Source organism: Bos taurus, chromosome 4 (genome assembly GCF_002263795.3).
Source record: "Bos taurus isolate L1 Dominette 01449 registration number 42190680 breed Hereford chromosome 4, ARS-UCD2.0, whole genome shotgun sequence".
NCBI lineage: Eukaryota > Metazoa > Chordata > Mammalia > Artiodactyla > Bovidae > Bos > Bos taurus.
Window position 1 is genome coordinate 43,860,305 of NC_037331.1, and position 13,142 is coordinate 43,873,446.

The window sequence follows — 13,142 nt, forward strand, 5'->3', positions numbered from 1 at the left end:
CTCAATTAACACTATATTCTAAGTGTTTTGCTTAAGTTCTCTTCATCTTTACAGCAGTTTTTCTTGGTGATGTTATCCCTACTTTCAGTTCAGTTCAGTTCAGTTCAGTCGCTCAGTCATGTCCAACTCTTTGCAACCCCATGGACTGCAACACGCCAGGCCTCCCTGTCCATCACCAACTCCCGAAGTTTACTCAAACTCATGTCCATTGAGTCAGTGATGCCATCCAGCCATCTCATCCTCTGTCGTCTCCTTCTCCTCCTGCCCCAAATTCCTCCCAGCATCAGGGTCTTTTCCAATGAGTCAACTCTTCGCATGAGGTGGCCAAAGTATTGGAGTTTCAGCTTCAACATCAGTCCTTCCAAAGAACACCGAGGACTGATCTCCTTTAGAACGGACTGATTGGATCTCCTTGCAGTCCAAGGGACTCTCAAGAGCCTTCTCCAACACCACAGTTCAAAAGCATCAATTCTTTGGTGCTCAGCTTTCTTTATAATCCAACTCTCACATCCATACATGACTACTGGAAAAACCATAGCCTTGACTAGATGGATCTTTGTTGGCAAAGTAATGTCTCTGCTTTTAATATGCTGTCTAGGTTGGTCATAACTTTCCTTCCAAGGAGCAAGTGTCTTTTAATTTCACGGCTGCAGTCACCATCTGCAGTGATTTTGGAGCCCCCCAAAATAAAGTCAGCCACTGTTTCCACTTTTTCTTCATCTATTAGCCATGAAGTAATGGGACTGGATGCCATGATCTTAGTTTTCTGAATGTTGATAGCTCAGTTGGTAAAGAATCCCTACTTTACAGATAATGAAACTGAAACTCAGAAAGTCTGTGTTGTGTACTCAAAACTTCTTTTAGTGTCTCTTATCGGGGGCACTGCTTCCCTTGTGGCTCAGCTGCTAAAGAATCCACCTGCAATGTGGGAGACCTGGGTTCAGCCCCTGTGTTGGGAAGATCCCCTGAAGATCTTATATTAGTTTATTGCTACAATAAGAAATCACCACAATTTTAGCTCTTAAATAAACAACACATTGTCTTGTGGTTCTGGAGGTCAAAATTCTAAAATGAGCAAGTCTTAGGGCATCAAGGTAGGGGCAGAAATGGTTCCTTCTGGAGATTTCAGGGAAGAGTTGACTCTTTGCCTCCTCCAGCATCTAAAGGCTAGCATCTCTTGGCTTGTGATCACATCACTCCAGTCTCTTTCATAATCTTATAGTCTTCTCTTCTGTAGTCAAATCTTCCTCTTCTTCCTTATAAAACCATTTGTGATTACATTAGGTCCAACTGGGTAATGTAGGATACTCCTATCTCAAGATCCTTAATCACATCTTCAAGGTCTCCTTTATCACTTGAGGTGACATATTCATAGGCTCTGGGGATTACCACATCTTTGGGATGGTCAGCCTACCACAGGTACTACTGACACCTTTGGTGAGACAGTAACTTTGTGTGCACACTGAGGGATTTGACATTCTTGGAGCCCACTCATTCATCAAATGGCAGTGTAAATCTCCCCTCTGCCTCAATAATTGTGACGGCTTAGAACACCCTCAATGTATTTCCAAATGCCCCCTTTCCCAGGGACATAGTACTACCTTAGTTAACTGGTTAAGTAAGTGGTAGGATGAGGGGTTAATTTAGGTCACGATGTCTTTCCATTGTGCCCTACCGTATCATGATTTGTGTTTTTCTACTTAAGTGCTGCCATAACGATAACATCACAACCACTTATGCTAAGTACTTTAACATCACTTAATCCACAGTGACTTGAAAGGACAGTCATAAGTCAACTATTTAGAGTTTTACATCCTCAGAATGCCTTTTATGCAAATAATTATCAGCATGTATTTCTTTACTTCTTAGGGAGAAAAACGAGTCTAGCTGGTTCGCTTATATTAATAATCTAAATGCTTCATCTGCATGAAATTCACTCCTACTATATGAATTTTTCTGTTTTTCTAAGATCATAGAAAAATTACTGGCAAGGACTACTTCTATCCTGCCCCCTTCTCCAGAAACCTATTTTGTATACCTTGCCTCAATCCGTATACAAAAATTCTGTTCTTTGTACAAAAATATCTTATGAAGGGACTGTGAAGGTGTGAATTCTAGGCAGCTTGTTATGCAAGGAATCAAATTAGTACATCATGAAGCGTCAGAATGCCTACAGAGATTGTTTTGATGAATATCAGTTTGAAGGTTCTTTAGAGAAAATGCTGCTGCTGACGATAATGGTGACAATGAGCAGTGGGCAAACATAGGAAACTAAATTTTAGAACTTCCCTCACATGTCAGAAATTATGAAGGAAATTCCCATGATAAACTATTTCCAGCCTGTCATATTAAGGAATAATTCATGTTGCTGGATATTTTTTTAATTCTGATTTGTTCTCAGAGTTCATTCAGATTTATATAAAGCCACAATTCATAAACAAAATTACAGATATAAATTAAGATAACCATAGCTAAATATCTGAAGAAAGCTGTAGGTAGAAATAAATGATATCTTGCTAGTAGGATGAAATGTACTGACATCAGACAGCTTTTTGTTACATTGGTCAAAATTTCTGTGTTTTAAGAGGTTCAGAGAAAAATAGGGATACTGTAAAGTTGTTGACTTTAATCTGTACTGTGCAGCACTTGCCACTTGGAGCTGACTTTAATCTCTCTTCCATAGACTATTATGTGGCCGTTTACTTACCTGGTCATTTCTTTCATCTCCTTAACATTCAACATCCAGACCTGATCTGCCACAGTCTGTTTCTGACAGGTATGCCTGTAGTTTTTCCCTTGTGAACGTGGTCTGTTTGGGTTCATTTAAATGTTAATATTTTTATTTGGGGGAGTGGGGTTCTTTTATTTACTGATCTACTTTTTTTTTTTTGGCCAGAAAACAGTGAAGTGATTGACATGCTACCTCATAGTCCTTTACAGTCACTGTCAGGGTCTCTGGTCCTGGATTCACGTTCTGGAAAGCTCTACAGGGTGCTCCTCAACCAGTCGTATTTAGTGGAGTTCCTGCGGAGCGCCCGGCTGGACTGTGAGAGGATGGCCTTGCTTCACTGTGCACTCTCGCATGGCCGAGACCCACGGCGACTGGAAGCCAAGGTGGGAATATATAGCTTAAGTTTAGAAATTTGCAGATGGACAACCCCAGATGTATACGTTTCATGGTTGAAATGAACAGAAGTTAGGTTTATTCGGTGACAACTGAAGTTTATCGTTTTTTGATCCTGACTTGAAGGTATTCTTCCCTTGCACTCTGCTTTTTTATGCACACAGACCTCATACTGGGAGGCATGTCTGTTCTTTTCACTATTCTCTTTTCCATACTGTGAGTGAATGTTAGCTCTATCAGTAACATTCCAAGGAAGTGCTCAGGAAAATAGAGTTTCTCAAATATCTACTTTTTCTCCTGGTCTGTATTTTGTGTATATCATCAAAAGGACTAAATCTATTTATTACACTTTAATTACAGATAGCTCACATTTATATTTCACATTATAGTTTATGAAGCACTTTCGTACATCTTACCGCTTAATTTTACAACTATTTGATGAAGTTGGAGAAACCCTTCATTAGACTTGATTGGGACCAATGGGTGGTTGATCAGTTGAAAAGAAGATATCTTAAATATTTTATTATCTTAACCTAAAACATGTAGATGTACATTTATTTCCCTATCTTTTGATGTAGATTGGTGGGCTGCCGTCTATGGGGTCACGCAGAGTCGGACACGACTGAAGAGACTTAGCAGCAGCAGCAGCAGCAGCAAGGCCCATTCTTTGGCAACTAATTGGAGTTAAAAATTATTTTTCTTACATAAAACCACTACTAATGTCCTAGCTTTATCTGTACCTATAAGGCTCTTCCAGTTACTTTCTTTTTCTTTTCATTTTATTCTCTAAGGAGGTCAATAGTTTAAAGATCCTTTCTAAGTAGTTTGTATATTATCAGGCAGTTTTTCCTATTATAGTTGTCTCACACCTCAGTTCAGTTCAGTTCAGTCGCTCAGTCGTGTCCGACTCTTTGCGACCCCATGAATCACAGCAAGCCAGGCTTCCCTGTCCATCACCAACTCCCGGAGTTCACCCGGACTCACGTCCCTCAAGTCAGTGATGCCATCCAGCCATCTCATCCTCTGTCATCCCCTTCTCCTCCTGCCCCCAATCCCTCCCAGCATCAGAGTCTTTTCCAATGAGTCAACTCTTCGCATGAGGTGGCCAAAGTACTGGAGTTTCAGCTTTAGCATCATTCCTTCCAAAGAAATCCTAGGGCTGATCTCCTTCAGAATGGACTGGTTGGATCTCCTTGCAGTCCAAGGGACTCTCAAGAGTCTTCTCCAACACCACAGTTCAAAAGCATCAATTCTTTGGCGCTCAGCTTTCTTCACAGTCCAACTCTCACATCCATACATGACCACTGGAAAAACCATAGCCTTGACTAGACGGACCTTTGTTGGCAAAGTAATGTCTCTGCTTTTGAATATGCTATCTAGGTTGGTCATAACTTTCCTTCCAAGGAGTAAGCATCTTTTAATTTTGTGGCTGCAGTCACCATCTGCAGTGATTTTGGAGCCCCCCAAAATAAAGTGTGACACTGTTTCCACTGTTTCCCCATCTATTTCCCATGAAGTGATGGGACCGGATGCCATGATCTTCGTTTTCTGAATGTTGAGCTTTAAGCCAACTTTTTCACTCTCCACCTAGTTTTTTAATAAGTGTTTTTAGAGACATGTCTTAGAGTCTTTCCCAAACATTCAATTTTATTTGTGTGTGTGTGCCTGAAAATATCTTTATTTGACCTTTACTTATAGCAGGAAGTGAGATTTATATTGAGAGTTTTGAGGGGAATAACAAGAGAAGAAATGATGATAAGGACCATTACCAGCAGCCGTGCCAGCATCCCAGGCTCTTAACTGCTGGGGAAAGCTGCGCTCCTTCTTTAATGATCATTTAACTGAGTATAGATATGAAGTTGATAGTTACTTTCTCTTATTTAGAAAACAGTAGAAAAGGACTCAAAGCAAGGGAGCCCTCTAAGTGCATGAATGGGCAGAGCTATGGAGAAGGACTGGCCAAAGAGACCTTCTGATCACCAGCTATAAGAAGCTCAACAAAAGATTCTTTTAGGGCCATAACTCCTGCAGTAGAGGCAATCCGTGTCCCTGCACACTTGGCGCCGACAGGGTCCCTGCAAGCCAAGCAGCTGCACCTCCTTCACGTTCAACCCTCATTGGGGCAGAGCTGCCACAGGCAAAAGAAACAGTCTTACGTTTGTGTGCACAGGGTTGCTTCAGTCATGTCCGACTCTTTGCAATCCTGCAGACTGTGGCCTGCCAGGCTTCCCTGTCAGAGAGGGTGTTCTCCAGGTAAGAATACTGGAGCGTATTGGCCAAGATTGGTTGCCAAACCCTTCTGCTGCTGCTGCTGCTGCTAAGTCACTTCAGTCGTGTCCGACTCTGTGTGACCCCATAGACGGCAGCCCACCAGGCTCCCCCGTCCCTGGGATTCTCCAGGCAAGAACACTGGAGTGGGTTGTCATTTCCTTCTCCAATGCATGAAAGTGAAAAGTGAAAGGGAAGTCGCTCAGTCGTGTCTGACTCTTAGCGACCCCATGGACTGCAGCCTACCAGGCTCCTCTGTCCATGGGATTTTCCAGGCAAGAGTACTGGAGTGGGGTGCCATTGCCTTCTTCCCAAACCCTTCTAGAGCACCGTATTTCCTACTACCCTAGTCGCTAACCCCCTCCTGAGCTCCTGGTGCTGCCAGAACTCCTGTGACCCAAGCAGCTGCACCACCTCCAAACCTGGCCCTCACAGGGGCAAACTCAAGCCCTTCAGGGCAGCCTCAAGAGCTAAACCCCAGTGGAAGACACACATGTAGAGGCAGAAATAAAACCACAATTGAAACCCAGGGGCAGTGTGTCTAAGGAAGAAGACCCAAAACCTTCCCACTAGCTGTACAAGCTGCAGATTAAATCCACACAATCAACTAAGCAGACTTTATGTCTATGGAATATATAAAAGGCCATTGAGAGTGCCCACAAAAGATGACACACTAGCTCTGATAGCTATGGACATTGGAGGCAAGAACACACAGGAGCAGGACCAGATTAGAATTTGAGCAGCCCCCACAGCAGGTCCAGAGATCAGCACAGTTTTGGAGGGGATCCTAGGGAGGGGACTCTGACAGAAGTGACTCAAGAAAAACATTTATTATTATTTTTTGACCTGTTCTATAGATTCTTTTGGATTGTTTTTTCTTTTTTCCCCGCTCTGTTGTAATTCTTGATTCTATTGGCACTAAGAAACTCAATTAAGCTTTTGAGCTTTTTTTTCCCCCCTCAGTCATATTTTTTATTGTTGTTATAAACCTCTGCCTCTACACTGAGCTTTTGCAGTTCTGTGGAGTTTTCCTCTTTTTTTTCTCTGTTTTTAATTTTAATTTTTTAAATCTATTATTATTTTCTCTACATTTATTTCTTTATTTGCTTTTCCTACTGTTCTTTTCCCCTTGCAGTTAATCATTAACGTATATAAACACTTATATGTTATATTTAACATATCTACATTTAACATTATCTACCTCTATTTAACTCTGAATATCTATTCTTTCTTTCTTTTCTTTCTCTCTTTTCTTCTAAACATATTTGTTACTTTTATTTTCATTGCTTTATTCCCCAGTTGTCACTTTGCTTTAGTTTTGTTTCCCAGTTTGTGCTTTAATTAGTGTTGTTCTGGTAGATGAAATTTTTGGTTTCCTTTGTTCACTGGGTCAATCTATTGTATTTTATTTTTGTTGAACTGTTTTGATTTTGCTTATGGGTATATATGTATATGTGTATATTCAGTCACATTTTCTATTCTTGTTAAAAACCTCTGCCTCTACAGTGGGCTTTTGCAGTTTGTGGAGTTTTCCTTTTTGTTCCCTTTTTTCTTTCTTCTTCTGTTTTTTTTTCTCTTTTCTATTTTTAATTTTTTTAAACCTATTTTTTCTACATTTATTCCTTTGCTTGCCTTTTCTTCCATTCTCTTCCCCTTGCAGTTAATCTTTAATTTATATAAATCTTCTTCATCTACCTCTGTTTAACTTTGCGTATCTATTCTTTCTTTCTTTCCTGTCCTCTCAACATATTTGTTAGTTTTGTTTTCATTGCTTTATTCCCCACTTGGCACCTTGCTTTAGTCTTGTTTTCCAGTTTGTGCTTAAGTTAGTTTATATTTTAACTGGTAAATATAATTTTTGATTTCCTTTGTTCACCAGATCAATCTACTGTACTTTATTTTTGTTGGACTGTTTCCACTTTGCTTATGGGTGTGTGTATATATATATGTGTGTGTGTGTGTGTGTATTCCATTATTTTAATTATTATTTGCCTGATTTTGTAACTGCCATTTGTCTGGGGTTCATCTTTGGTTTCTTGTTTTTGGATATTTGTTTTAATCTCACTTAATGCCATAACAAACCACTTGTGGAATCTTCGTTCCTGACCAGAGATTAAACCCTGAGCCTTTGGAGTGGGAGCACTGACTCCAAGACCCTACACTACCAAGGAACTAACCCTAGGGAGTATCAAATAGTGAGAACTCACACAAAGGAAACTACTTGAATACAAGACCCAGCATCGCCCAACCACCAGTAGCGCCCTGTGCAGGATGCCTCATCTAAACAACAAACGAAACAAAAGTACAAACTCAATCATCAGACAATAGGATTACCACCTCACTCAGCCTTGCCCATCAGAGGCAAAACAAACAAACAAAAACTCAGCACAAATCTCACCCTACATGAAGCTCACACAAACCACTGGACCAACCTTCAGTTCAGTTCAGTTCAGTTCAGTCGCTCAGTCGTGTCCGACTCTTTGCGACCTCATGAATTGCAGCACGCCGGGCCTCCCTGTCCATCACCAACTCCCAGAGTTCACCCAAACTCCTGTCCATCAAGTTGGTGATGCCAACCTTAGGAGGGCAGAAACTAAAAGGAAGAAAGAATTCAACCTTCTTCAAGGAAAGAATTCAATTTTCCTTGAAGCCTGGGAAAAGGAGACATCAAACACAATAACTTTAAAAAAAATGAAAAGGCAGAGAAATACTGCACTAATGAAGGAACAAACTAGAAACACAGAAGTCCAAATAAATGAAGAGGAAATAGGAAAATTACCTGAAAAATAATTTAGAATAATGATAGTAAAGATAATCAAAAACCTTGAAAACAAAATGGAGAAAATGCAAGAATCAATTAACAAAGACCTAGAAGAGTTAAAGAATAAACACACAGAGAGAAACAACTCAATTACTGAAATTAAAAATACTCTAGAAGGAATCAAGAGCAGAGTATCTGAAGCAGAAGAACGAATCAGTGAGCTGGAAGATAGTGGAAATAATTTCTGAAGAGCAGAATAAAGTAAAAAGAACGAAAAGAGCTGAGGACAGTCTCAGAAACGTCTGAGACCATATCAAATGCACCAACATTCAAATTATAGGGGTTCCAGAAGAAAAAGAGAAAAATAAAGGGTATGAGAAAATTTTGGAAGAGATTATAGTTGAAAATTTCCCCAACATGGAAAAGGAAATAGTCAATCAAGTCCAAGAGGCACAAAGAGTCCCATATAGGATAAACCCAAGAAGAAACACACCAAGATGCATACTAATCAAACTAACAAAGACTAAACACAAAAAAAGAATATTAAAAGCAGCAAAGGAGAAGCAACAAGTAACATACAAGGGAACCCCATATGCGTAACAGCTGATCTTTCAGCAGAAACTCTGCAGGCCAGAAGGGAATGGCAGGATATATTTAAAGTACTGAAAGGGAAAAATCTACAACCAAGATTACTGTATCTGGCAAAGATCTCATTCAAAATTGATGGAGAAAAAAAGCTTTTGAGACAAGCAAAAGTTAAGAGAATGCAGTGCCACCAAACCAGCTGTACAACAAATGTTAAAAGGACTTATACAGTCAAGAAATACAAGAGAAGAAAAAAAGATCTACAAAATCAACCCCAAACAATTAGAAAATGGCAATAGGAACATATATATCAATAATTACTTTAAATGTAAGTCATTAAATGCTCCAATCAAAAGACACAGACTGGCTGAATGGATACAAAAACAAGACCCATATATATGCTGTCTACAAGAAACCCACTTCAGACCTAAAGACACATATAGACTAAAAGTGAGAGGATGGAAAAATATATTCTATGCAAATAGGAAGCAAAAGAATGCTGGAGTAGCAATCCTCATATCAGACAAAATAGACCTTAAAATAAAGAAGATTACAAGAGATAAGGAAGGACACTACATAATGATCGGGGATCAATCCAAGAAGAAGACATAACAATTGTAAATATCTATGCACCCAACATAGGGGCACCTCAATACATAAGACAAACACTAACAGACATAAAAGGAGAAATTGACAGTAACACAATAATAGTAGGAGACTTTAACACCCCATTCACACCAATGGACAGACCATCAAAACAGAAAATTAACAAGGAAACACAAGCCTTAAATGATACATTAGATGAGATGGATCTCATTGATATCTTCAGGACATTCCATCCAAATGCAGAAGAATACACCTTTCTCTCAACTGCACATGGAACATTCTCCAGGATAGACCACATCTTGGATGACAAATCAAACCTCAGTAAATTTAAGAAAGTTGAAATCTTATCAAGCATCTTCTCCAACCACAATGCTATGAGACTGGATACCAATTACATGAAAAAGACTGTAAGAAACACAAACACATGGAGATTAAACAACACGTTTCTAAATAACCAACAGGTTACTGAAGAAATCAAGACGTAAATCAAAAAATGTCTAGAAACAAATGACAATGAAAACACAACTCAAAACATATTGGGTGAAGCAAAAACAGTCCTAAAAGGGACGTTTATAACAATACAGTCCTACCTTAAGAAACAAGAAAAACATCAAATAGATAGCCTAATGTTACACCTAAAACAACTGGAAAAGAAGAACAAAAAAACCCCCCAAAATTAGTAGAAGGAGAGAAATCATAAAGATCCAAGCAGACATAAATGAAAAAGAAATGAAAGAAGCAATAGTAAAGATTAATAAAACTAAAAGCTGGTTCTTTGAGAAGATAAACAAAATTGATAAACCCTTATTAAGAAGAGATGGCAAGAATACACAGAAGAACTGTACAAAAAAGATCTTCAAGACCCAGATAATCACGATGGTGTGATCACTGACCTAGAGCCAGACATCCTGGAATGTGAAGTCAAGTGGGCCTTAGAAAGCATCACTACGAACAAAGCTAGTGGAGGTGATGGAATTCCAGTTGAGCTATTACAAATCCTGAAAGATGATGCTGTGAAAGTGCTGCACTCAATATGCCAGCAAATTTAGAAAACTCAGCAGTGGCCACAGGACTGAAATAGGTCAGTTTTCATTCCAATCCCAAAGAAAGGCAATGCCAAAGAATGCTCAAACTACCGCACAATTGCACTCATCTCACACACTAGTAAAGTAATGCTCAAAATTCTCCAAGCCAGGCTTCAGCAATATGTGAACCGTGAACTTCCTGCTGTTCAAGCTGGTTTTAGAAAAGGCAGAGGAACCAGAGATCAAATTGCCAACATCTGCTGGATCATAGAAAAAGCAAGAGAGTTCCAGAAAAACATCTATTTCTGCTTTATTGACTATGCCAAAGCCTTTGACTGTGTGGATCACAATAAACGGTGGAAAATTCTTCAAGAGATGGGAATACCAGACCACCTGATCTGCCTCTTGAGAAATTTGTATGCAGGTCAGGAAGCAACAGTTAGAACTGGACATGGAACAACAGACTTGTTCCAAATAGGAAAAGGAGTCCGTCAAGGCTGTATACTGTTTATTTAACTTCTATGCAGAGTACATCATGAGAAATGCTGGATTGGAAGAAGCACAAGCTGGAATCAAGTTTGCCAGGAGAAATATCAATAACCTCAGATCTGCAGATGATACCACCCTTATGGCAGAAAGTGAAGAGGAACTCAAAAGCCTCTTGATGAAAGTGAAAGTGGAGAGTGAAAAAGTTGGCTTAAAGCTCAACATTCGGAAAACGAAGATCATGGCATCCGGTCCCACCACTTCATGGGAAATAGATGGGGAAACAGTGGAAACAGTGTCAGACTTTATTTTTCTGGGCTCCAAAATCACTGCAGATGGTGACTGCAGCCATGAAATTAAAAGACGCTTACTCCTTGGAAGGAAAGTTATGACCAACCTAGATAGCATATTCAAAAGCAGAGACATTACTTTGCCAACAAAGGTTCGTCTAGTCAAGGCTATGGTTTTTCCAGTGGTCATGTATGGATGTGAGAGTTGGACTGTGAAGAAGGCTGAGTACCAAAGAATTGATGCTTTTGAACTGTGGTGTTGGAGAAGACTCTTGAGAGTCCCTTGGACTGCAAGGAGATCCAACCAGTCCATTCTGAAGGAGATCAGCCCTCGGATTTCTTTGGAAGGAATGATGCTAAAGCTGAAACTCCAGTACTTTGGCCACCTCATGCGAAGAGTTGACTCATTGGAAAAGACTCTGATGCTGGGAGGGATTGGGGGCAGGAGGAGAAGGGGATGACAGAGGATGAGATGGCTGGATGGCATCACCAACTCGATGGACATGAGTCTGAGTGAACTCTAGGAGTTGGTGATGGACAGGGAGGCCTGGCGTGCTGCAATTCATGGGGTCACAAAGAGTCGGACACGACTGAGCAACTGATCTGATCTGATCTAGCCAGACTCATCAAAAAAAAAAGAGAGAAGAATCAAATCAACAGAATTAGAAATTAAAAAGGAGAGGTTACAACAGGGCAGAAATACAGAAGATTATAAGAGACTATTATGAACAACTATATGGCAATAAAATAGATAACCTGGAAGAAATGGACAGATTCTTAGAAAAGTTCATTCTTCCAGGGCTGAAGCAGGAAGAAATAGAAATTATGAACAACCCAGTTAGAAGTACTGAAATTGAAGCTGTGATCAGAAATCTCCCAAAAAAAACAAAAGCCCAGGACCAGATGGCTTCACAGGAGAATTCTATCAAACATTTAGAGAAGAGCTAATGCCTATCCTTCTAAAACTCTTTCAAAAAATTGCAGGGGAAGGGACCCTTCCAAATTCATTCTACAAGGCCACCATTACCCTGATACCAAAACCAGACAGACAACACACAAAAAGAAAACTACAGACCAGTATCACCGATGAACATAGATACAAAACTCCTCAACAAAATTTTAGCAAACAGAATTCACCAACACATCAAAAAACTCATACACCATGATCAAGTTGGGTTTTTTCCAGGGATGCAAGGATTCTTCAATATACAGAAATCAATATGATAGACCATATGAACAAATTGAAAGATAAAAACCATATGATCATCTAAATAGATGGAGAAAAAGCCTTTGACAAAATTCATCAACGATTTATGATTAAAACTCTTCAAAAAAGTTTGAAAAGTACATAGAAGGAAACTAACTCAACAATAGTAAAGGCCATCTATGATAAGCCTACAGCAAACATTATTCTCAATTGTGAGAAGCTGAAAGCATTCCCCCTAAGATCAGGAACAGGACAAGGGTGTCCACTTTCACCACTATTATTCAACATAGTTCTGGAAGTCCTAGCTACAGCAATCAGAGAAGAAAAAGAAATAAAAGGAATCCAGATCAGAAAAGAAGAAGTAAAGCTCTCACTGTTTGCAGATGACTTGATACTGTACATAGAAAACCCTAAAGATAGTATCAGAAAATTATTAGAGCTAATTAGTGGATTTAGCAAAGTTACAGGATACAAAATCAATACACAGAGATTACTTGTGTTTCTATATACTAACAATGAAAAATCAGAAAGAGAAATTAAGGAATCAATCCCATTCACCACTGCAACAAAAAGAATTAAATATGTAGGAATTAACTTACCTAAGGAGACAAAAGAACTGTACACAGAAAATTTTAAGACACTGATGAAAGAAGTCAAAGATGACATAAACGGAGAGACATTCTGTTCCTGGGTAGGAAGAATCAATATTGTGAAAATGACTGTTCTACCAAATGTAATCTACAGATTTAATGCAATCCCTATCAAATTACTAATGGCATTTTCCACAGAA

General features: G+C 39.4%; 1 protein-coding gene across 4 annotated transcripts in view; it reads left to right on the forward strand.

Moving 5' to 3' along the window:
- GSAP (gamma-secretase activating protein) overlaps positions 1-13,142 on the forward strand; it is a 101,105-nt gene that overhangs the window by 44,966 nt on the left and 42,997 nt on the right. For all 4 annotated transcript variants that reach the window (XM_024990898.2, NM_001193061.1, XM_059885738.1 and 1 more), the window contains 2 exons: positions 2,684-2,776; positions 2,897-3,114. In XM_024990898.2, the coding sequence (XP_024846666.1) occupies positions 2,684-2,776; positions 2,897-3,114 (311 nt within the window). The remainder of the gene's footprint in view (positions 1-2,683; positions 2,777-2,896; positions 3,115-13,142) is intronic.